Source organism: Odocoileus virginianus, chromosome 3 (genome assembly GCF_023699985.2).
Source record: "Odocoileus virginianus isolate 20LAN1187 ecotype Illinois chromosome 3, Ovbor_1.2, whole genome shotgun sequence".
Taxonomy (NCBI): domain Eukaryota; kingdom Metazoa; phylum Chordata; class Mammalia; order Artiodactyla; family Cervidae; genus Odocoileus; species Odocoileus virginianus.
The window spans coordinates 10,687,644-10,707,711 of NC_069676.1; the positions used below are offsets into that span (position 1 = coordinate 10,687,644).

At 55.1% G+C, this 20,068-nt stretch overlaps 4 protein-coding genes across 5 annotated transcripts; 2 read left to right on the forward strand and 2 right to left on the reverse strand.

Annotated features, from left to right (window-relative positions):
• Positions 1-2,203: 2,203 nt before the first annotated feature.
• On the forward strand, positions 2,204-7,093 carry FBXW9 (F-box and WD repeat domain containing 9). Its single transcript, XM_020887123.2, has 10 exons — positions 2,204-2,703; positions 3,803-3,942; positions 4,021-4,149; positions 5,317-5,429; positions 5,515-5,606; positions 5,925-6,073; positions 6,164-6,277; positions 6,408-6,497; positions 6,585-6,650; positions 6,721-7,093. Exons 1-10 carry the CDS (start codon positions 2,295-2,297, stop codon positions 6,793-6,795), a joined length of 1,377 nt encoding a protein of 458 aa, XP_020742782.2. The 5' UTR covers positions 2,204-2,294; the 3' UTR covers positions 6,796-7,093.
• Positions 4,239-12,093, reverse strand: GNG14 (G protein subunit gamma 14). The gene is made up of 4 exons (XM_070463571.1): positions 11,691-12,093; positions 8,179-8,271; positions 7,923-8,090; positions 4,239-4,392 (listed from the first exon to the last, which is right to left on the reverse strand). Exons 1-3 carry the CDS (start codon positions 12,000-12,002, stop codon positions 7,965-7,967), a joined length of 531 nt encoding a protein of 176 aa, XP_070319672.1. The 5' UTR covers positions 12,003-12,093; the 3' UTR covers positions 4,239-4,392; positions 7,923-7,964.
• A 31-nt stretch (positions 12,094-12,124) lies between these two features.
• Positions 12,125-15,776, forward strand: DHPS (deoxyhypusine synthase). The gene is made up of 9 exons (XM_070463542.1): positions 12,125-12,444; positions 13,005-13,169; positions 13,349-13,470; positions 13,558-13,654; positions 13,766-13,852; positions 14,260-14,365; positions 14,446-14,549; positions 15,345-15,470; positions 15,555-15,776. Exons 1-9 carry the CDS (start codon positions 12,238-12,240, stop codon positions 15,648-15,650), a joined length of 1,110 nt encoding a protein of 369 aa, XP_070319643.1. The 5' UTR covers positions 12,125-12,237; the 3' UTR covers positions 15,651-15,776.
• Positions 15,658-19,987, reverse strand: WDR83 (WD repeat domain 83). 2 transcript variants are annotated; one of them, XM_020911939.2, is made up of 9 exons: positions 19,653-19,987; positions 19,449-19,569; positions 19,260-19,365; positions 18,963-19,014; positions 18,754-18,880; positions 17,323-17,390; positions 17,123-17,231; positions 16,924-17,038; positions 15,658-15,963 (listed from the first exon to the last, which is right to left on the reverse strand). In XM_020911939.2, the coding sequence occupies exons 1-9, from the start codon at positions 19,753-19,755 to the stop codon at positions 15,814-15,816; spliced, it is 951 nt and encodes a 316-aa protein (XP_020767598.2). In that variant the 5' UTR covers positions 19,756-19,987; the 3' UTR covers positions 15,658-15,813. The 2 variants fall into 2 exon arrangements, with proteins under 2 accessions (XP_020767598.2, XP_020767599.2); XM_020911940.2 differs by having other exon boundaries at positions 18,963-19,011; positions 19,653-19,985.
• Between the last annotated feature and the right edge of the window lie 81 nt (positions 19,988-20,068).

The following is a 20,068-nucleotide window of genomic DNA, read 5'->3' on the forward strand; positions in this document are numbered from 1 at the left end:
TGACACCTTCCCCGCTATAAGCAAGTCCGTTTCAAAGGCAGTTCATTTCTCTGCTTCCAAGAGCACTCTTTCAGCCCTGAGTTTTAACACAAGGGCCAGGGCTAGGGCATTTAATTGATGGTGACGGAAGACAAAGGTTTAGGCTTTGCTAGCCAGAAAGAAACTGAAGACTTGGAGGAAGGGAAGGGTGGTATACGCCCTTATCCCCCTCTGGCCCTGGGACTTATGATCACAGTTCCCAGCAGGCCCTAAGACCCCACCAGACTAGGGCAGTGAAACTTGTGGGATTGTTTGGGGAGTCCTTCACTGGGATAGGCTCCCCTAAGGTGGAGGGGTGGTAACTTCCCATTTGGCCTAGAAACTGAAACCAAGCCTTGCAACCCCCATACTGGGGTTTTCTTTTCTCTTTTCCCTGCTTTCTATTTCTTTGGGGGCCTTTCTGCAATTTGCGATTTGCTGGGGTGGGGGTTGACTGGATTCTTGCATTCTGGGGCCTGCTCCATCCATCCCTCTGGGGCCCCGCCAGAGGGGCACTGGTGCACATTCCATAAACCCAGCTGGTTCCCCGCTGTGAAACTCCAGCAGGTCTCTGGAAGCCATTTGTAAAAAAAGAAAAGAAAAAAAAAAGTAACCATTTAATTTTCTGGTAATTCCAGTGCTTTGGAGCATCCTCTGCTGGGTCTTGGGGTGTGTGGATTGGCTGCCTGATGGGATTGGTAACCCCTTCTCCATCCAAGATGGGGGGCCTGTTTCTAGGTGTTTTTTTTTTTTTTTTAAAGAAAACTATTTAATTTTTTAATTTATTTTGGTTGATTTTTGCACAACGAAGTTTCAGCTTCTCAACCTTTTTCCCCTGCCCAGGGCTGCAGACCTTGACTGGCCTCGATCTGCAGTCCCTCTCGTTCGCACATCCCCCCTTCCCCTCATCCTTTTCTTCCTGCGGGCTCCAGGGTCTGTCCATTTGTTACTGTGCTGTGCTGGGGACTGGCGCCAAGGTGGCGTGAGATTCCACTTGTGTAGAACTTTGTTGAGTAAAGATCAGTTTCTTGTGAAACCCTTGGTCTCCATCTGGCCTCTTGTGTCCTTGGGTTTGGGCAGTAGAGAAGAGATGTAGAGGGGGGGCTGGAGAATTTTAGAAATGGGATGTACAGTAACCAGGAAATAACTGGGGGAGTGGGGAAGTAAGATTAAACATTAAATGTGGTAACATAACACATGCAACACAGTCTCTGGGACATAATGACAGTCTGCGAGTTCACTAGAACCTGAGCTCACTACAGCACAGATTCAAAATCACCATTGGCTAAAGACTAAACTGAGTGGCAAGGAGCAAGGCCTTGCTGCACTCTTCAGCTGGTTTCACAACTCAGGATTTTTAGAATGCTCAACCCAGCATCAAGGCTGTGGGGCCGAGGAAAACATGGACAACAGTTAAAGGCAAATAAAAAATCTCTTATCTGGGGATGCAGAGGCCTCAGGATAAAGTCTTGCAACCTCTGTTAAACCCAGCGATCACCTGCATCAACCTGGAAGAAAATTTTGAATGCTGATACGACCAATTTTCATTCAACAAGTGTGTGCATTTTAGTAGAAGAAATAAAGCTAACCAGTGAAACAGCGGTATGTCCCATAGAGAAAAATATAGTGGGGGTAGGGGAGAGAGTACGTTTTGGGAAATGATCAGTCTTACAGTACTCTGGGTGCTTAGGGTAGTCTGCTAAGGTGATTGAGCAAAGAGTCACGTGCATATCAGAAGAGGAAACGGGCTAGTGCTGCTTAGAGTTTGTGAGTTAACCCTTCCTGGCTCAAAAGAGGCTATTGGTAAATGAGATGCTGTTTTCATCAGTAGGATTTTAGGTAACTTTCACCGAGGGCTCTGCAGTGTAAGTGTTTCTGGGTCGCTAAAAAAAAGATAGGAATCTAGCATGCTTAGACTTCGAACCAGGAAAAAGGGATTTATTTCTGAGCTCCCGTGTCTGTGAGAAGGGCTTTAGGGCCATGTTTTTCAAACCAGAGTCCAATGGCCCTCTGCATCAGCAACATCAGACATGCTAGTTTACTAAACGCAGGAACCAGGAATCTGCATTTTCCAACCCAAGGCCGACGCAGCTTAAGAACTAGACCTTTCCGAGGAGCCAGCATCTATCACGCGGCCAGTTTCCACGCAGGTTGCTTGGTTCCGGCTGGCGCCTAACGTCATCTGGCAGCGCCGGAAATGCCGTCGTGCTGCCTAGGAGACAGGACGCGGGCTCTGCGGCTGACAGGGCAGGGCCAGCCGCGCCCACCCGGTCGCCATGGAGCTGCCTCCAGAGCCGCGCGATGATCCCCACGCCTGGGACGATGACTCGGACTCGGAGCTGGAGCCTGACCCCGACGCGCAGGCCGAGGCTTACGTGGCCCGCGTGCTCAGTCCTCCGAAACTCGGGCTGGCACCCCCGCGCGCCCCTCCTTTGCCCGCGCCCACGGTGTCCCTTGGCACTCTGGAACCGTGGGCCGCGTCCAAGGGCCCGACTGTGGCGGTTCCGGGCCTGCTGAGCCTACCCCCGGAGCTGCTGCTCGAAATCTGCGCCTACCTCGACGCGCGCCTCGTGCTCCATGTCCTGCCACGCGTTTGCCACGCGCTGCGCGACCTCGTGCGTGACCATGTCACCTGGAGGCTACGCGCGCAGCGCCGCGTACGCGCGCCCTACCCAGTGGTGGAAGGTGCGCGCGTCCGGGGGTCGCCCGCCCAAGTCAGGCCTGGGGCGAGGGGGGAGGGGTCCAGGTCCACTGGAGGAAACTCCCAGGCTGCCCTGGCTCAGGGTGGCTGAGGTAGTTACTGGTAGTACCAAAGCCCCTGACCTCTGGGTGGACCGTGAGGCCGATACTTGGGATCCTGAGGCTATAGAAATCCACCTGGATAACTGTGGTCCCTGAACTAAAGATCTAATGATTCTCAGGCAGGTTGCCACAGCGACTTAAAGTCTCAGGCTGTCAGAATCTGCTTGGTGCTCAAAGTAAGACCAAGAATCCCCAGGTTCTGGGTCTAGATGCTAAGGCAGCAACTGGTGATGTCAAAGTCCCATACCCTAGAGTCTTGGCCTAGGTGAGGGTGAGACATGGACACAGGTCCAGAGTCTACAGCCCTTGAACCTAAGCTATGGTTTAGAGGTTGGGATCCCTGATACCATCAGTCACAGACCCTCAAGTTCAGGGTCTAACCTGTGATCTCAGACAAGGGCTGGTGGTCATTCCTTCTGCCACCAAAGTCTTTGGTCCCTAGAGGATAATGAAGCATGGTGATCCTGAATTGATGGGACTTTACTGAACAGCTTGATTAAAATATAGATATTTGGGTCAAGGGCTTGGGTGCCTTGACAAGGGTCCCAGATTTGGGATACTGATTTCGGGAAACACTTCCATGGGTCTGGTTCAGGTGGCCAAAACAGGAAGTGTTAGTTATGTAGTCCTAGCTCTTGTGCCCAGCCTGAGGGTTGGGGAGGGTAAGGCTGAGGTTGGACCTCAGCCAGGGGTGAGGCAGGACCTTAACATCCTGAGGTTGGAGAATGAGGCCTGGTAAGGTGATCCTGGGGCTCCAATTACCCAATTCCTGGAAACGGTAAGCAGCAGTCTTAGACCTGCATGGCAGGTGGGTGGGATGGTGGTCCCAAAGCTAGAGCCTGGGCCTCCTTGGGTGGGGTAAGGGATCCAAGTGGGATTCTCTCCAAGTCTTCTGCTCCCTGGAAGCCAGTGATGAGCTTGGACAGCTGGAGTGGGTGGCAGGTTTCCTGCCCACTGGGAACCCTGGTATTACATCCCACAGAGGAGGACTTTGACTGGCCGAAGGCCTGCATTGAGTTGGAGCAGCACCTGTCACGCTGGGCAGAGGATGGGCGCAGGGCTGAGTACTTCTGCCTGGCCGATGGGCACTTTGCTTCCATTGACTCAGTGCTGCTGCTTCAGGTGAGACGGGGGTTGGTGGAGGGCCTGGCAGTTGGGGGCCAGGGTGACCCCAACCACACCACCTCGCTCCTCTCCCAGGGTGGGACACTCTGCCTGTCGGGCTCCCGAGATCGCAATGTCAACCTGTGGGACCTTCAGCAGCTGGGGGTGGAGCCCAGCCAGGTTCTGGTCAAGACCCTGGGAACCCAGAAGAACAGCACTCACAAGGTGAGGGGACAGGAGGTCAGGCAAAGGCAGGAGCTGGGAGGCCTGGGTAGGACACTGGCTGAGGGTATGGGTTTTGGCACCAGACCTCATAGATTTATTATTTTTTTATCTTTATTTTTTGGTTATGTTGGGTCTTCATTGCTGCACTGTGGCCTTCTCTAGTTGTGGTGAGCAGGGACTACTCTTTGTTGCAGTCCTCGGGCTTCTCATTGCCGTGGCTTCTCTTGTTGCGGGGCACCGGCTCTAGGTGAGAGCAGGTTTATTTAGTAGTTGCAGCACATGGGCTCAGTAGTTGCACTGTGAGGCTTTAGGGCGCATGGGCTTCAGTAGTCATGGTGTATGGGCTTAGTTGCTCCTTGACATGTGGAATCTTCCCGGACCAGGGATTGAACCTGTGTCCCTTGCATACATAGGTGGATTCCTATCCACTGTGTCCCCAGGAAAGTCCCAGACCTCATAGATTTCAGTCTTGCTCTGCTATTGTTCGTGTGACTTTGGGTAAAATATATGACTTCTCTGGGCCTCACTGCTTCTGTCCAGGTTTCAGTTAGGATGAGGTTGAATGAGGTGACTATGCATTAAGAGCTTCACTCAGGCTCATGTAGAGTAGGTGCTCAGATATCAGGTTTACAGATACATGGAATCTAGTTCCCTGACCAGGGATCAAACCCAGGCCGCCTGCAGTGGGAGCCTTAGACATTGGACCACCAGAGAATTTCTGTGGAGGTCCTATTCTTAATCACATTGTCACGTGGCCTCAAACCTGTGCTGGTGCTAAGGCTCTGAAGTACTTGATTTAGGAACATTATCAGGTGGGGGTGTACATGTTTTGGGCTTCCCTGGTAGCTCAGCAGTAAAGAATCTGCCTGCAGTGCAGGAGCCATGGGTTCAATCCCTGGGTCTGGAAGATCCCCTGGAGAAGGGAATGGCAATGTGTTCAGTTATTCTTGCCTGGAGTATTCCATGGACAGAGGAGCCTGGTAGGCTGCAGTCCATGGGATTGCAAAGAGTTGGACATGATTTAGCAACTAAACCACAACAATACTGTGCAGGTCTTGGGTTCTGAAGTCAGACCCACAGACCTGAGCTCTAATCTCTCCTCAGTGCTGACTCACTCTGGGTTTTGTGAAATGGGGAAGATCACAGGACATGGCTCTGGTCCCACAGGGCTGGGTGTGGTCACTGGCAGCGCTGGACCACCGAGTGTGCTCTGGTTCCTGGGACAGCACAGTGAAGCTCTGGGACATGGCAGCTGACGGACAGCAGTTTGGCGAGATAAAGTGTGAGGGGACCTGGGCAGGGGGGCCTGGGTGGGCAGGGCTCTGTCTGGCTCCTGCCCCAGCTCTGTGGCCTATGTGTCCCCAGGGCCAAGGCAGCTGTTCTGTGCCTGTCCTACCGGCCAGATATCCTGGTGACCGGCACCTACGATAAGAAGGTGACCGTCTACGATCCCAGAGGTGGGCCCTGGGGCCTAGGTGGGGAGAGCAGGACTGCCTGGGGTCTCCAGGGTCATTTTGGGAAAAGAAACACTTGGTCCTCACAGTCTGACTGGGGTAACAATCACACAACCAGAGGCTGGCCACTCCAAAGCTGGGGGCCACAAAGATGACTGGTGTGCGGGATGCTAGGGGCAGAGGAAGCCCTGTCTCCACATGGGATGGGGTAATGGACTGGAGGGCCCCCAGAGGAGGCCATGGAGGATGGAGATCCGGGATCTGGGGGGGGCTCCAAGGGGCTCTGATGTCCCCCTCCTCCCTGGCCCCTCACCCACAAAGCTGGCCCGGCCCTGCTGAAGAGCCGGCGGCTGCACTCCAGCGCCGTGCTGGCACTGCTGGCGGACGACCGGCACATCATCTCAGGCAGCGAGGACCACACGCTCGTGGTGTTCGACCGCCGGGCCAACAGTGTCCTGCAGCGGCTGCAGGTGGGCCTTCCCCCGGGGGCCCAGAGGGCCGGGGCTGCGTGGAGTGGCCTGGACTGGCCTGAGCCACTCCATCCCCTGTCCCTCCTGCAGCTGGACTCCTACCTGCTCTGCATGTCCTACCAGGAACCTCAGCTCTGGGCCGGCGATAACCAGGGCCTACTGCACGTCTTTGCCAACCGCAGTGGCTACTTCCAGCTTGTCCGGGTCTGCCAAGGCCCTCGCCCCTGCCCGACTCTCCCTGGGCTGCCTCCCCGCCTCTTAACCCCTGGGGGGCAGTGGGGCACTGGCCTAGGGAGAGCCACACCTGAGTGTCACCTGTCCCTCCCTCCCCCAGTCCTTTGACGTGGGCCACAGGTCTCAGATCACGGGGATCAAGCACTCCCTGGGGGCCTTGTACACCACGTCTACCGACAAGACCATCCGGGTGAGGGCCCAGGACGGTGCCTCTTCTCTACCCACCCTCACTTGCTGGGGACACGTCCCATGACCTTTGCCCACTGCCCCTCACCAGGTACACGTGCCCACAGACCCGCCAAGGACCATCTGCACTCGAAGCCACCACAATGTGCTGAATGGGGTAAGGCCCTGTCCCACGCGCCCCGCCCGCCCCCTGAGAGCACCCCTGACTGCTGTCCCTGTCCTCACAGATCTGTGCTGAGGGCAACCTGGTGGTGGCTGCCTCCGGGGGCCTGTCGCTGGAGGTCTGGAGGCTGCAGGCCTGAGCAGGTGGATGTGGGTGTGGGCCTGCCTGTCGGCAGGCGGGGCCATGGCCTGTGCTCTCAGGGCCGGGGACCTCCCCCCACGCTGGTGCTGCCTCTGCCCTGCCCCACAGGCCTAGGGCAAGGGGTCCTGGCCACGGCCACGTGGGGTCCCTGGGCTGGGCCCCACGCCAGGGGAGGTGAGCTTTGCGTTCAGGCCCACCAAGGGGGCTGCTCCCCACCCTCGGGCCCTGTTTTTGTTATGATTTCGATGCTGGCTCTGCCTTGAGAGCAAAGGAGAAATAAACCTACTGTACTGGTGCTCCGGCCTGGAGTGTGAGCCTGGTGTCACCTGAGGGCTCTGTCCCTCCTTGCTTGGGACCAGGGTACCCAGGGTGGGTGTGTGTATGTGAGATGGGGCCTGAAAGCCTGGGCGACAGCCACTGCTGTGTGTGTGCTGGGGGCGGGGAGTTCTGGGTGCGCCTGTGCCTGCCCGGGTGCATTTCAGGGATCATGTGTGCCCAAATGTCCCCAGGGAGGCCTGTCGGGCTGTTGTTTAGTCGCTCAGTCATGTCCGACTGTTTGCGACCCCATGGACTGTAGCCCGCCAGGCTCCTCTGTCCATGGGATTTCCCAGGCAAGAATACTGGAGTGGGTTGCCATTTCCTCCTTCAGGGGATCTTCCCGACCCAGGGATTGAGACCGCATCTCCTGCATTGGCAGGCGGGTTCTTTACCACTGATCTATGCATGGTTACAGTGGCCCTATCTGTGGCTTCTGTGAGGAAGAGGGAGACACTTGAGAAGTGGCACTTGTCTGCATGATGGTACCTGCATGTGTGAACTGTGTGGGTGTGTATGTGTGTGACATGGGCTGATACGTAGATCAGGACTCTAACCCTGGGTGTTTGTGCAGTGGGACCAGGCACCTGCTAATGCTACCCCATAGGCAGTGGGGAAGGGGGCAGTCAGGGAAGGGATAGGTGAGGGAGGGGCATGTTCCTCTATTCAGGGTCCAGGGTGTGCCTCTGTGGCCGTGACCCTGGCGTGGGCGAGGAGGGAGGCTGGGCCAGGCACACCCCACACCTGGCCCCTACAAACCCGAAGTCCACCACGGAAGCTCAGCCAAGCCATGCCCTGAGGAGCACTCACTTGATGTTCATTGAGGCCCCTGGGTGGTCCGGGCTGCAGGGTTCACAGAATGGCACAGGGCTTCTTCTCCTTGAAGGGGTTGGTGGCGGCTGGGATGCCCACGAGAAAGGGGTCGCTCTTGGCCTGCTCTGTGCAGAACTGCAGCAGGTCGGCAGCTGCCTTGGATACCTGCAGACCAGCCCAGTTAGTCCACCCTGGGCTGGGCCGTCCACCTGCCCCGCTTGCTCAGACACACCCGCCTCAGCCTGGTCCTCACCTTCACGCGGTCAATGCCCGCCTCCATCCGCAGCTGCTCCACGGCCCAGCGGGCTTGCCCAATGTCACTGCCAACGGTCACCTTGCTGGACATCTGAGGGAGGGTAAGCAGAGCCACAGGCAGCAGACTGCACCCCCAACCCCAAGCTCCTACCTCCTTCTATGTCCCTGGTGCCTGAGGGCTGGGGGTGGCTGCTCCCCAACCCGTCGGGACCATATACTTCAGCTGAAGACTCCGGCTGACTCCTGGCTGCTCGGTCCTCCTCCTGCGGCCCCACTCTGGAGCCCTCCCCCAGCCCAGCCTCTCCAACACCCCCCACCCCCACAATGCCTGCAGAGACTTTGAAGCCAGGACGCTCATGGAGTGAAATGTCACCAGCGGCAAGAGCAGCTGCCGAGGCCAAGGGGGTCCCTGCCCAGGAGGCCCAGTGGCTGTCGTGTGTCAGCTTTGCTGGGGGAGTGGAGTGGCCCCGGGCTCTCACAGATCTGCTTGATCCCCTGCTAACTGGCTCCTTCTCTGATTCGAGGAGGCACAGCGTGAACCCTGGTTCAGGCGCAGCCCTGCCTCTCCTGTGTGTGTCTATACTCATGACCCAGGGTCCTTATCCACAGATGACTCAATTCACTCACTTACACTGATGGCTTCCCCTGCGTCCCAGCCCCTTCCCTGACCTCTGACCCACACGAGGCCCCTCCTCTCTCCTCGCTCCCTCACTCCCACCTCTCAGTTGTCTCTCACCTAACTTGGCCAAAGCTGGACCCTGGATCATCTCCCCCCAACCCCAAATATCCATCCCCCAAGTTCACCACTGAAGAAGGAAATCCTAGGGCCAGGACTCCATCTGAGGCCTGTCCGTGCTGATCATGCTTGGCCACCTCTCCAGTGGACTCTGAACTCTCTGCTTAGTGCCTGTGGGAACGACAATGGAAGGATAAGACCCCCTCCGGACAGGGGAATCTTGAAGATCATATCCAGGTTACTCATTGCCTAAGAGGAAACATACTGTAATCACCCCTGTCTCCGGACAGGTCATAAACTTTTTCTGTATCTATCGGGATGTAATCACAGGCTTATCGATTATTAACTGGTTGGAACGTGACCACAAGCTTATTGATTATTAACTGTTTGGAATGTAACTGCGGGCTTGTTGATTATTGACTGTTTGAACACATAACACGTGAATGATGGGATTATTGTAGTTGTATTTACCCTTCCTTTGTTTATGTAAGTCTCAAGGGATTGGGGTGGTGGGTTTGGACACGTACACATGGGGTATAAAAGATTTTCACAAATGCTGGTTGGGGTCCTTGGCTAAGAGGAGACTCTGCCTTGGGCCCGCCGGTGTAATAAACTGCACTCCACTATTTGCATTGTCCCTCTGAGTGAGTCTGTTTCCTAGAGAGCGTGGCTATACCACCACCACCCACCCAACTGCCCTGGTTCCAATCTTTAACTCCTTCATTCCTTTCTTCCAGGATTCCCACATTTAATCTTTCATCAAGAGCCATCAGACCAACTTTCTTTGTTTTTAATTAATAATTTTTTATCGGAATAGTTGATTTACAATGCTGGGTCAGTTTCTGCTGCACAATGAAGTGAGTCAGTTATACATACACAGATATCCACTTTTTTTTTTTAAAGATTCTCTTCCTGTATAGGTCATTACAGGGTATTGAACAGAGCTCATCTATAAACAGTGCTGTTTACAGATGAACTTTCAAATTAGGTTGTCAGACTGGTGACTTCTCCCCCTGCTGTTGGTAGCACTGGGGTCCTGCCCCCCCATCTCAGTTTGCCTGGGCCAGTGCAGTTGTCTGGTCTCCCCTGCCCTGCACACCCTGACCCCATTCTCCTCCAGTAAGTCAGTGGGATCTGATAAGTAAATCACATTACAACATGGATGAAACTTGGGGACATTCTGCTAAGTGAGATAAGCCAGTCACAAAATGACAGCTAATACATGATTCCACTTATGTGAGGTAGTCAAATCCCAGAAGGCAGAATGCCAGTTGCTGAGGAGAAAGAGGGATGGGGAGTTGTGTTTAATAGGTACAAAGTTTCAGTTTGGGAAGATGAAAGAGTTCTTGAGATGAATGGAGGTGACGGTTGTGTAACAATGTAAAGGTACTTAACGCTTCTGAAGTGTGGACTTAAACATGTTTACAGTCGGGGACTTTCCTGTGGTCCAGTGGCTAAGACTCCACATTCCCAATGCAGGGGGCCTGGGTTCAATCCCAGGGAACTAGATCCCTCATGCCATGACTAAAGATACAACATACTGCAAGTAAGACCCAGTGCAGTCAAAAAAGTATCTTTTAAAGAAGATACAGACTACAGAGCTTTCTCTCTTAAAAAGAATAAAGTTACAATGTCAATTTCATGTTATGTATTCTACCACAGTTTTAGAAATTGGAAAAAAATAAATCAGAGTCTTTCATTTTAAAAACTTCCCTATGGTTTCCCAGCCCCTGAGAATAAAACCCACCCTCCTTACGACAGCCCACAGGGCCCTGCCTGGTCTGGAACCTTCTGTCCTCTCTGAATCCTTTTCAACCCCTCCTTCTTTCTTCACAGATCACCCTGACGTCTTTGTGTGTGTTGCATCCATTTTTGCTAAGATCCCAATGTGTGCCCGGCACTGCAGAGAGTGAAGAGAACAGCAGTGAAACCTAACAAGATCCTGCTTTCACAGAGCTTCTGTTCTAGTCAGGGAGGGATGAACAACAGCAAACAGACTATATCGTGTACTGTGAAAAATAACAAGGGCCAAGGTAAGAACAATCAGGGCAGGCCTCTTGGAGGAGGTGACATTTGGATTGAGGCCCAGAGGAGGACGAGCTGGGGAAACAGGCGTTCCAGGCAGCGAGAGCAGCAAGTACACTGCCCCTTGGTCAGGAAAGAGCCTGGTGGGCTCTAGATCAGTCAGGTCAGTGGAGCTGGAGAAAAGTGAGTGGGGACAAGTGGTAGGGGATGAGGGCAGGCAAGTCAGTGCTTTCTTAGGCCACAGGGAAGAGTCCAACTATTACTCTTACTGGGAAGCCACAGTAAGAGGGCTTTTCTAAAAAAAATTATTTTTGGCTGTGCTGGAATATTTCTACATCATTGCTACCAGGCCTCTGGGTACTCTTCATTGTGGTGTGCAGGCTTCTCTTCTTGCCGAGCATGGGCTCTAGGCCACGTGGGTTTCAGTAGTTGCGGCTCCCAGGCTTTAGAGCACAGGCTCAATAGTTGTGGCACATGGGCTTAGTTGCTCGGAGGCATGTGGCATCTTTCCGACCCAGGTGTCAAACCCGTGTCTCCTGCACTGGCAGATGAATTCTTTACCACTGAGCCTCCAGGGAAGCACACAGTGTATAGTGCAGACTCCATAAATTGTAGAGTGAGTGATTACAGGGGTCTCACTGGACTAAACCCTATGCATGGTTAGGAGGACCCATGAGATTATAGACCCCACCCTCCAGCATCTCAAAGGCTCGCTAGAGGGAAAGAGATGTCAGCCCTGGATCCCTTACCCAGAGGAAGGTCAAGGAAGACTTCTCAGAGGGATGTGGCAGCTCAGCTGCCAGAGACAGAAGACCAGGGGTTATGCCGCATATGGAGGCTCCGGAGACTTGCAAGACACGAACAGCGATTTTTCTATTTGACGAGAGACTCTCCGAGGCAGAAACTGTCTGATACCTCCTGGTGATTCGAATTCTAACAGCAACGTCCAAGAAACAATTCTCTTTGAGAGGGTAGACACCAACTGGCAAGCTCCACGCAACGCGGCGGATTTCCAGCAGGCGGCAGTAAAAGTGAAAATCATTCGGCGGCTGGGAACACATGGGATATAAATAATGGCTCCTCGCGGCTTCCGTATTACGGACTGTACAAGACAAGATGGCCGAGCCCCGGATTCCGGGCGCGGCGGGTCATGTGATTATACAACTTCCGGCCCTCCCCAGGTTTTCCCCAGGACTTGAGTCTCCTACAGAAGTACGTGCCGGGGCCTAGCGCAGTTCGAGGCCGCCAGGAGGCTGGCTTGGGGCGGCTCTGATTTGAGAGTGCAGCTGCAGGAACATGGAGGGTTCCCGGGAGAGGGAGGTGCCTGCGGCGGCGCTGGCCGCTGTGCTGAAGCACAGTTCGGCACTGCCTTTCGAGAGCGCGCAGGTCCGGGGCTACGACTTCAACCGCGGCGTTGACTATCGTGCGCTGCTAGAGGCGTTCAGCACCACTGGTTTCCAAGCCACCAACTTCGGGCGCGCGGTACAGCAAGTCAACGCCATGGTGAGGCCTGAGTGAGACTGCCTGGGTTGAGGGGGCGTGGCCTCCAGTAGCACTCTGCGGTAGCTGGGGGCGGGACTTCTCAGGGAGGTGTGTACTTCGTCCAATAGTGGGAGAGAGTATGGGGCCCGGGAGTTTCTGTGCTGGGGAGTGGACTGTTTCTGGGGCGGGGAGCGGGCGTTATAGGCAACGGGTGAAAGTATTATGGAAGGGACGGAGCCTGGGCTAGAGAGTGCATTTGAGGGAGGAATTGGAGGAGGACCGTTAGACCTGGCCGGACCTGAGCTTGGGTTTGCTTTTTCCGGTGGGGAGAGGAGTCGGGCCTGAAAAAGTGATGCTCTCGGATTCCTGAAAAGGGGCAAAGCCTAAGCATGTGACCTGAGACTTGGGCTGTGAACAGGGCGCAGCCTACACAGAGGTGTTCCTTCCCCTGTTCCAGGTAGAAGTGGTTCCCTGTCCCTGAGTGGGCAGAGCCTGGGCGGGGAGTCTGACACCGAAACCCACCGGGGGTCCTTGGGGTGGAATTTGGGGCCAGAGGTTAATTCGACCCTGCCCTTACCTAGATAGAGAAGAAACTCGAGCCGCTATCTGAGGATGAAGACCAACATGCAGACCTGACCCAGAGCCGACGCCCACTCACCGGCTGCACCATTTTCCTGGGCTACACGTCCAACCTCATCAGTTCAGGCATCCGTGAGACTATCCGTTACCTCGTGCAGCACAACATGGTGGGACCTGGTGGGGGTGTGGCCTTGGGCTCTCTGGGTCAATAAGATTACTGGCCATTTAAGTGAGATAGGGAGATGTGGGTCAGTTTTGTTTTGCAGCAGAGCTCCCCACAGGGGTCACTGGATGAGGGTTGGGGGTTGGTTCTACTTGGGATAACCTCACTGCCTTGTGGCTGCAGGTGGACGTCTTGGTGACCACAGCTGGGGGTGTGGAGGAGGATTTCATCAAGTGCTTGGCTCCCACATACCTGGGCGAGTTCAGCCTCAGGGGGAAGGAGCTTCGTGAGAACGGGATCAACAGGTGGGTGGGTGGGGGCTGAGTGGTGCTGGGTAAGGGAGGCAGACTGAGGGTCCTGGGCCCTGATGTCCATACACCTTCTGTCCCCAGGATTGGAAACCTGCTGGTGCCCAATGACAACTACTGCAAGTTTGAGGACTGGTTGATGCCCATTCTGGACCAGATGGTGCTGGAGCAGAACACAGAGGTGAGACTGGAGCAACCTGGGGCCGGGGGCAGGGCAGGGGGATGGGTTTGCTGATGGCATGGTGGGTATCAGGGGAGGCGCCACTGCCTGAAGCCAGTGTCTCCCTCCTAGGGTGTGAAGTGGACACCTTCCAAGATGATCGCCCGGCTTGGCAAGGAGATAAACAACCCAGAGTCTGTGTATTACTGGGCCCAGAAGGTGAGGGACTGGCGGGGGCAAAGATGCCAGGCTTTGGCATGTGTTGCTTTTCACAGCCACCTGGATAGTTGGTACTAGTCTCCTCATTCCTGCTTCTACATAAGGAGCCTCAGAAACAGAGCAGTCCCATAGCTATTGACTGTGGATCTGGTATTCTGGCTCTACTCCTCGACTGCTGGGAAGTAGTTGGGCAATACTTAGCAGCTCCCATGGGGCCTGTTGGAGGGCCCCGTGCTCCTCAGAGGCTCTGGGGTCCAGCAATCAGAAAAACACAAACTACCATTCTTCATGTGCCAGGGCCAAGTGAAGTTAAGCATCCTGCCTAGAATCAGGCAGAGGAGGAAATGCCTGCAGGCTGCCCCTACAGGGCTTAGATCCAGCCACCCTCCTGTCTTGCTCCTTCCTAGAACCACATTCCTGTGTTGAGCCCGGCACTCACAGATGGCTCGCTGGGTGACATGATCTTCTTCCACTCCTATAAGAACCCAGGTCTGGTCCTGGACATTGTTGAGGGTAAGATGTTGAGGCCCCAGAGGAGCAAGGGAGGAGGGCTGCTTGGGCCTGTGGTGGTCTGACTCAGCCCTCTCTCCCAGACCTCAGGCTCATCAACACACAGGCCATCTTCGCCAAGCGCACGGGGATGATCATCCTGGGTGGAGGCATGGTCAAGCACCACATCGCCAATGCCAACCTCATGGTGAGCAGGGATGCAGGCTGTGTGGTCCCTGGTGGAGGGTGGTACTCATGCCTGCTGTGCAGACGGGCCTGTGTACTAGGCCCATGCCATGTGCTGATTAACAGGTGTGGACTAGACAGGCCAAGATGCCTGCACTCCTCGAACTGATGCTCTAGTGAGGGAGATGAACAGCAAACCAGTGACAAGGTGACATGTACATCGGGTGGCAGTATTGGCTACAAAGAAAGACCAGGGATGATGACAAGAGAGCAGGAGAAAGGCATGCTATTCAGAAAAGGGGAAGTTTCCTAGGAAGTGTGACCTGTGAGCAGAGGTTTTTCAGGGGTTGCTCCCCATGAACCATGTGGTTATCTTAGGGGATGGGTGTGAGATGAGTTCCTAGCAGAGAGACTGGCCAGTGCAAAGGTTCTGAGGTGCTTGATGTAAGCACATCTTGAAGGCCAGTGAAGGGGAGAGTGAGAGGAGGTGAGGCCAGAGGTGACAGGCGAAAAGTGCAAGGCCTTGAGGGCCACTCAGGCGCTCACAGACTCCCTCTGGGAGGGAAGAGGTGCGGAGGTCTTCTCTGGCAGATGTGGGTGGGCTCTTGCTACCTAGGACGAGTCTGGAGCAAAGCTGCCCACTGCCCAGCATCCCATGACACCCCCACTTGGCCCAGGTACTGACATGAGCTCTTCCCTTGGAGTCAAGGCCACCAAGGGCTTCCTGTATCTGGGACACATCCCTCTGTCTTTAGCTACAGTGCCCTGTCCTGGAGTCTGAATCTGGCTGACCAGCCCATTCTGTCCCTCCCCACAGCGGAATGGCGCCGACTATGCCGTCTACATCAACACTGCCCAGGAGTTTGATGGCTCTGACTCAGGCGCCCGGCCAGATGAAGCTGTCTCATGGGGCAAGATCCGGATGGATGCACAGCCTGTCAAGGTGAGGGTTGGCCAGCCAGCTGGAGCACAGGGTCTCCTAGGCTGCAGCTGTGGATCCCCTGGCTCACCTGGGTCCCCTCCATAGGTCTATGCTGACGCCTCCTTGGTCTTCCCGCTGCTTGTGGCTGAAACCTTTGCCCAGAAGGTAGACGCCTTCACGCCGGAGAAGAATGAGGACTGAACACTGGTTGGTGCAGCCCCAGGGAAGCCCCGCCCCCTCCTCTATTTATTAGTTTGCAGACCCAGCCCCTCCCCACTCCTTGGTCAGCAGCATGTCTAGAATAAATGATCTCAGTGGTCCTCCTTAGGCTGTGTCTCTGTCCTTGGCAATGGGTCCCCTGGCTTCAGCTTGGGGCACCTTCAGCCTCGTAGGTCTCTTCCCGCCAGCATTGGATGCTGCGCCCCATGGCAGTCAGCAGGCAGGGCTCCGTGGGGTGGTAGGCCAGTGACTGCACCACACCAGGACCTACAGGCAGGGCCAGCGCCAGGGCACCCTGTGGAGTGAGGGGGTTGGTAGTGGTCATCAGGGTGTCCCCCTCCTCTTGGCCGCCTCTCCCCTGGCTTCCATTATAATGCCTCTAATTGCTTCCCAGACATTGCAAACTTAATCAGTCCCACATTGAGCCTGCCAGTCGGTTGTCATTCCAGGTGCTCAGGTCAAACACCTTGGATCTTCCTCTTACATCTCAAATCCTTTTGTAAGTAAATCCTCTTGGCTCTGCCTTTAGACTGTGCCCAGAGATTGCCATCTGGGCTCCACCAGCCCACCTGACAGCCTCAATGCTCACTCCTTTTATAACCCTGCAGTCATGGTCTCAACATATCGGGTTCCTCTCTCCATCTGCAAAATGTCCTTTCATGTGCCCTCCCCTTCATGTGCTGGTGTCCTGGACCCTCGAGAAGTAGGCAAAACGTTGGTGCCTCCTTAGTTCCCAAAGGGAGAGCTGGCTCCTCAACTCTTCAGGGCCCTCCAGTTCCTTCATCCTCTTAGGGGCTTACTTCTGTGGCCAAGCCCCAGCCCTGACACCATGAAGCCTGGCTGGTCAGTTCCCATTCTGACGACCCACCAGGCTGAGACACATTAGGACAGAGCTTACAGGGCGGGAAACCATGGGGATGCTCAGATGTGGCTCAGATTTCCTGAACAACTACAGCCCCATCTCACCTGGGGTGAGATGCCACCATCAGCCCCCTCCCCGAGGGTCAGTCCCAGTGGCCCCGCCTGACCTGAATCCTGCTGCCACCACTGCCATCCACAGCCCTTCCATTTCCTGACTGATGCACGGGCGCCACACCTCCAAGCTTTGCCATGTGCTGTGCCCTTTGCCAGGACTGCCCTTCTTTCTTCATTCTCTCATTCCTTCTAGCCACCCCCCGCCCTTTTCAGGCCTGAGAGTGACTCAGGGAAGGACAGGGCAGGCACCCCAGCGTGGAGTGGGGGTGGGGAGGCTCACTTCCACCAGGTCCCAGAAGAACACCTTCCCGTCCTCAGAGCAGCTGACCACATGCGTGTCGCGCTCGCTCAGGCAGCAATCCAGCTTATACTCCTTGTTCTTATGGCCCGTGTACCTGGGGGTGAGTGGAGTCAGAGTGGGGGCTAGAGGCGGGTTTTACTGGGGGTGGGGGAGGGGCCCCACGACTCTGAGGACTCACTCGCCCAGCAGCTCCCCTGTGTCCTTGTCCAGAAGCCGCAAGGTGGAGTCTAGGCTGGACACCAGGGCGCACTGGCCATCCCGGCTGAAGCAGATGCAGGTGATGGGGCCTGGGGGGAGGGGAGGACAGGCATGTCAGGCTGGGGTCCCCTGGGCTGTCCCCACCTTCCCTGCCCGCCCCCCAGCACCAGTCACACTCACTGCCCACGTAGTCTGAGAAGAGCTGCCCCATCCTCAGGTCATAGCGCCTCACCCGGCCGTCTACGGAACTGCAAGACAGGGTGGCTGCAGCTGAAGCACCGCAGGGGCCGGCAGGTCCAGAGCTCCAGCTTTGGTGTCCCTGTAGCCTCTTCACCTGGCCAGGGCCCCGAGGGCAAGGCTGGAACCTATCCTTCCCAGTACCCTTCACTGTCACCTCATGCTTAGGATCGGCCACGGAAAACATACACTGAAGTGAATTCAAGAGTGAAATTCTGGGACTTCCCAGATGATCCAGTGGCTAAGACTCTGAGCTCTCAATGCAGGAGGCCTGGGTTCAATCTCTGGTCAGAGAACTAGATCCAACATGCTGCAACTAAGACCCAATGCAGCCAAATAAGTAAATTAAAAATAAATATTAAAAAAAAAAAAGTGGAAAAAAAAAAAGTGGAATTCTGACAATGGCTTTAAGACTCAGACCTACGGGCCAATCAGGTCCCATTCCATCTGTTTCTGCTTTCTACTGAGCTCCTTCTCTGGGTCAGACCCTGTGCGGAGACTTGGCACACAGCTGCTACCAAGCCAGGAGCACTTGCTGCCAACGTGGAACCTCCTTGACTGAGGGGCATCAGCTCCCTGAGGAGGTGACATTGGAATTGAGATTTGAGGCTGAGAAAGGAGCCAACCATGTTCAGTTCAAGGGGGGGTATGTGGGAAATGGGTGGGCTGACAGGCTAAGCAGTCCAAACACCCCCAGTGGTGGGATGAGCACTCCCTCAGGTTGTGGCAACACTTGGGCAGTCCTGCATGGGAATTTTTTTTTAATTGTCTTCTCCAGCTAGATTGTCAAATCTATGTAGGCAGGGGTTTTCCTTGTTTTTCTATCTTGTTCACTTCTACACGCTCACTGACTAGAAATGGGACCTATAGGAGGTGCTCAGACACACTCTTAAGTAGTATAGGAACAGTGCAGGTGGAGAAAGAGCAATTGCATGCCGGTCCCAGAATGGAAGCATGTGTGGCACATTTAACAGAAATTAGCTGCAATACTTTGGCCACCTGATGCAAAGAGCCAACTCATTGGAAAAGACCCTGATGCTGGGAAAGACTGAGGGCAAGAGAAGGGTACGACAGAGAATGAGAGGGTTAGATGGCATCACTGACTCAGTGGACACGAGTTTGAGCAAACTCCGGAAGACAGTGAAGGACAGGGAAGCCTGGAGTGCTACAGTGCATGGGGTCGAAAAGAGTTGGACAAGACTTAGCGTCTGAACAACCACCACATAAAAGCGGAGAGCACAATGCACAACAGAGACCAGACCATGCAGGGCCTTATGAGCACAATGAGGAGAGTAGATTTGTTTAATCCAAGCACAGAGACAGCTGTGAACCTCAGTGGCACCTGGCGAGCGACAAGGTCCTGGTCTGACTCACCCTGCGAGGACCTCATGGTCTGACACCTTCACGCTGGATATACCATCTCTGGCTTCGTCCAGTGTCTGTATTGGCTCAGGTTTCCGAGAGCGACAGTCCCAGCAGCGGATGGTGGAATCGATAGAGCCTGTGAGGCCAGCATGAAGGTGGATCAGGTTTAGGGGGCAGAGGCAGTCTCCTGGGCCCACCCGCCAAGGCCCTGGACTCACCAGACAGGATAACTGTGGCCTCTTCATTAAACTGTACTGTGTTCACCTTCTGCTAAACAGGAACTGCGTTTAGAGGATGAGGACAAAAGCAGGGTTCCCAATGCAAGTTAAAGCAAGGGAAAAAGTTAAGGGTAGAGGAGATCAAAGAGTTGGGGGGACTGCAAGGATGGGGCTTGATGAAGTGGGGGCCATGGGGAAGGATCCTTGCGCTGTAACTGCGGGGGGAGGCGGCTCCCTGTAACCACCACATGCAAATTCAGATCTGCTTCAATAAGTCCCCTTCTTGCTTGCACTCACCCCCGCGTGGCCCCGAAATTTCCGCACGACTTGCCCCGACGCCACATCCCACAGCACCACCGCCTTGTCCCCACCTCCAGAACAAAGACTGCTGTTATCAAAGGAGCTAGAAGGCAGAGCACAGAAAATTTAGCATCTACTTCTGTTCCTGGCCTCAGCGCCCCGATCCCGCCTTGGCCCCCGGCTCACCCAGCCGCATCCAGCACCTCGTAGCCGTGGCCGCTGTACGTCCGCAGTAACGTCCCCCGCAGCGGGTTCCACAGCTTCAGGGTCTTGTCGCTGCCGCATGTCAAACAGTAATTGCCATCCACTGGGGAACACCAGGCAGGGGTTACTGGGCCGCCGACCTTAGGAGGCGGGAGGAGGGCTCGGAAAGAAGATCAGGGCGCTCACCATTAAATCGCACAGCTCGAATCGCCCCCTGCCCGCAGTCCAACGTCTTCAACCGTTTCTGCGGCAGCTCGGGGCCCCGCGGTTTTGGCTCAGGGAAAGCCATCCCTCGGCTTTCCCTTCCTCGCCACCTTACACGCGCCGGCACGGAAGCATTCCTTGCCCTGGGAGGGTGTAACCTTATTATTGTCCTCCATAGTCTACTTCCTACTTCTCACTTCCGGGTTCTACATTCAGGCTTTTGGAGATAGTGTTGGAAACACTGAAACTTGTCTCCAGCTTCCCAGTTTGTTTCCCCATTTATGGTCTTCTAGGAGCATTTTTGGCTCCTCCAAATTCTCTATCCCCTGGCTGGGGTGGGGGTGGGGGAGTAGTTCCGGTAACCGTCGATAGGAACGGAGGCGCGAGGGTTGAGAGTG

Coding starts and splice junctions, on each gene's coding strand:
- FBXW9 (XM_020887123.2), top strand. CDS start 2,295: ATGGAGCTGCCTCCAGAGCCGCGCGATGATCCCCACGCCTGGGACGAT. Junction 4,150..5,316: donor AGAAGAACAGCACTCACAAG/GTGAGGGGACAG, acceptor CTGGTCCCACAG/GGCTGGGTGTGGTCACTGGC. Junction 6,651..6,720: donor ACCACAATGTGCTGAATGGG/GTAAGGCCCTGT, acceptor CTGTCCTCACAG/ATCTGTGCTGAGGGCAACCT.
- GNG14 (XM_070463571.1), bottom strand. CDS start 12,002: ATGTGTTCCCAGCCGCCGAATGATTTTCACTTTTACTGCCGCCTGCTG. Junction 8,272..11,690: donor CTTCCTTGACCTTCCTCTGG/GTAAGGGATCCA, acceptor ACCCTCCCTCAG/ATGTCCAGCAAGGTGACCGT. Junction 8,091..8,178: donor CGGGCATTGACCGCGTGAAG/GTGAGGACCAGG, acceptor GCTGGTCTGCAG/GTATCCAAGGCAGCTGCCGA.
- DHPS (XM_070463542.1), top strand. CDS start 12,238: ATGGAGGGTTCCCGGGAGAGGGAGGTGCCTGCGGCGGCGCTGGCCGCT. Junction 13,853..14,259: donor TGTATTACTGGGCCCAGAAG/GTGAGGGACTGG, acceptor GCTCCTTCCTAG/AACCACATTCCTGTGTTGAG. Junction 14,550..15,344: donor TCGCCAATGCCAACCTCATG/GTGAGCAGGGAT, acceptor CCCTCCCCACAG/CGGAATGGCGCCGACTATGC.
- WDR83 (XM_020911939.2), bottom strand. CDS start 19,755: ATGGCTTTCCCTGAGCCAAAACCGCGGGGCCCCGAGCTGCCGCAGAAA. Junction 19,015..19,259: donor AATTTCGGGGCCACGCGGGG/GTGAGTGCAAGC, acceptor GTTCCTGTTTAG/CAGAAGGTGAACACAGTACA. Junction 18,881..18,962: donor GGCCACAGTTATCCTGTCTG/GTGAGTCCAGGG, acceptor CTGGCCTCACAG/GCTCTATCGATTCCACCATC.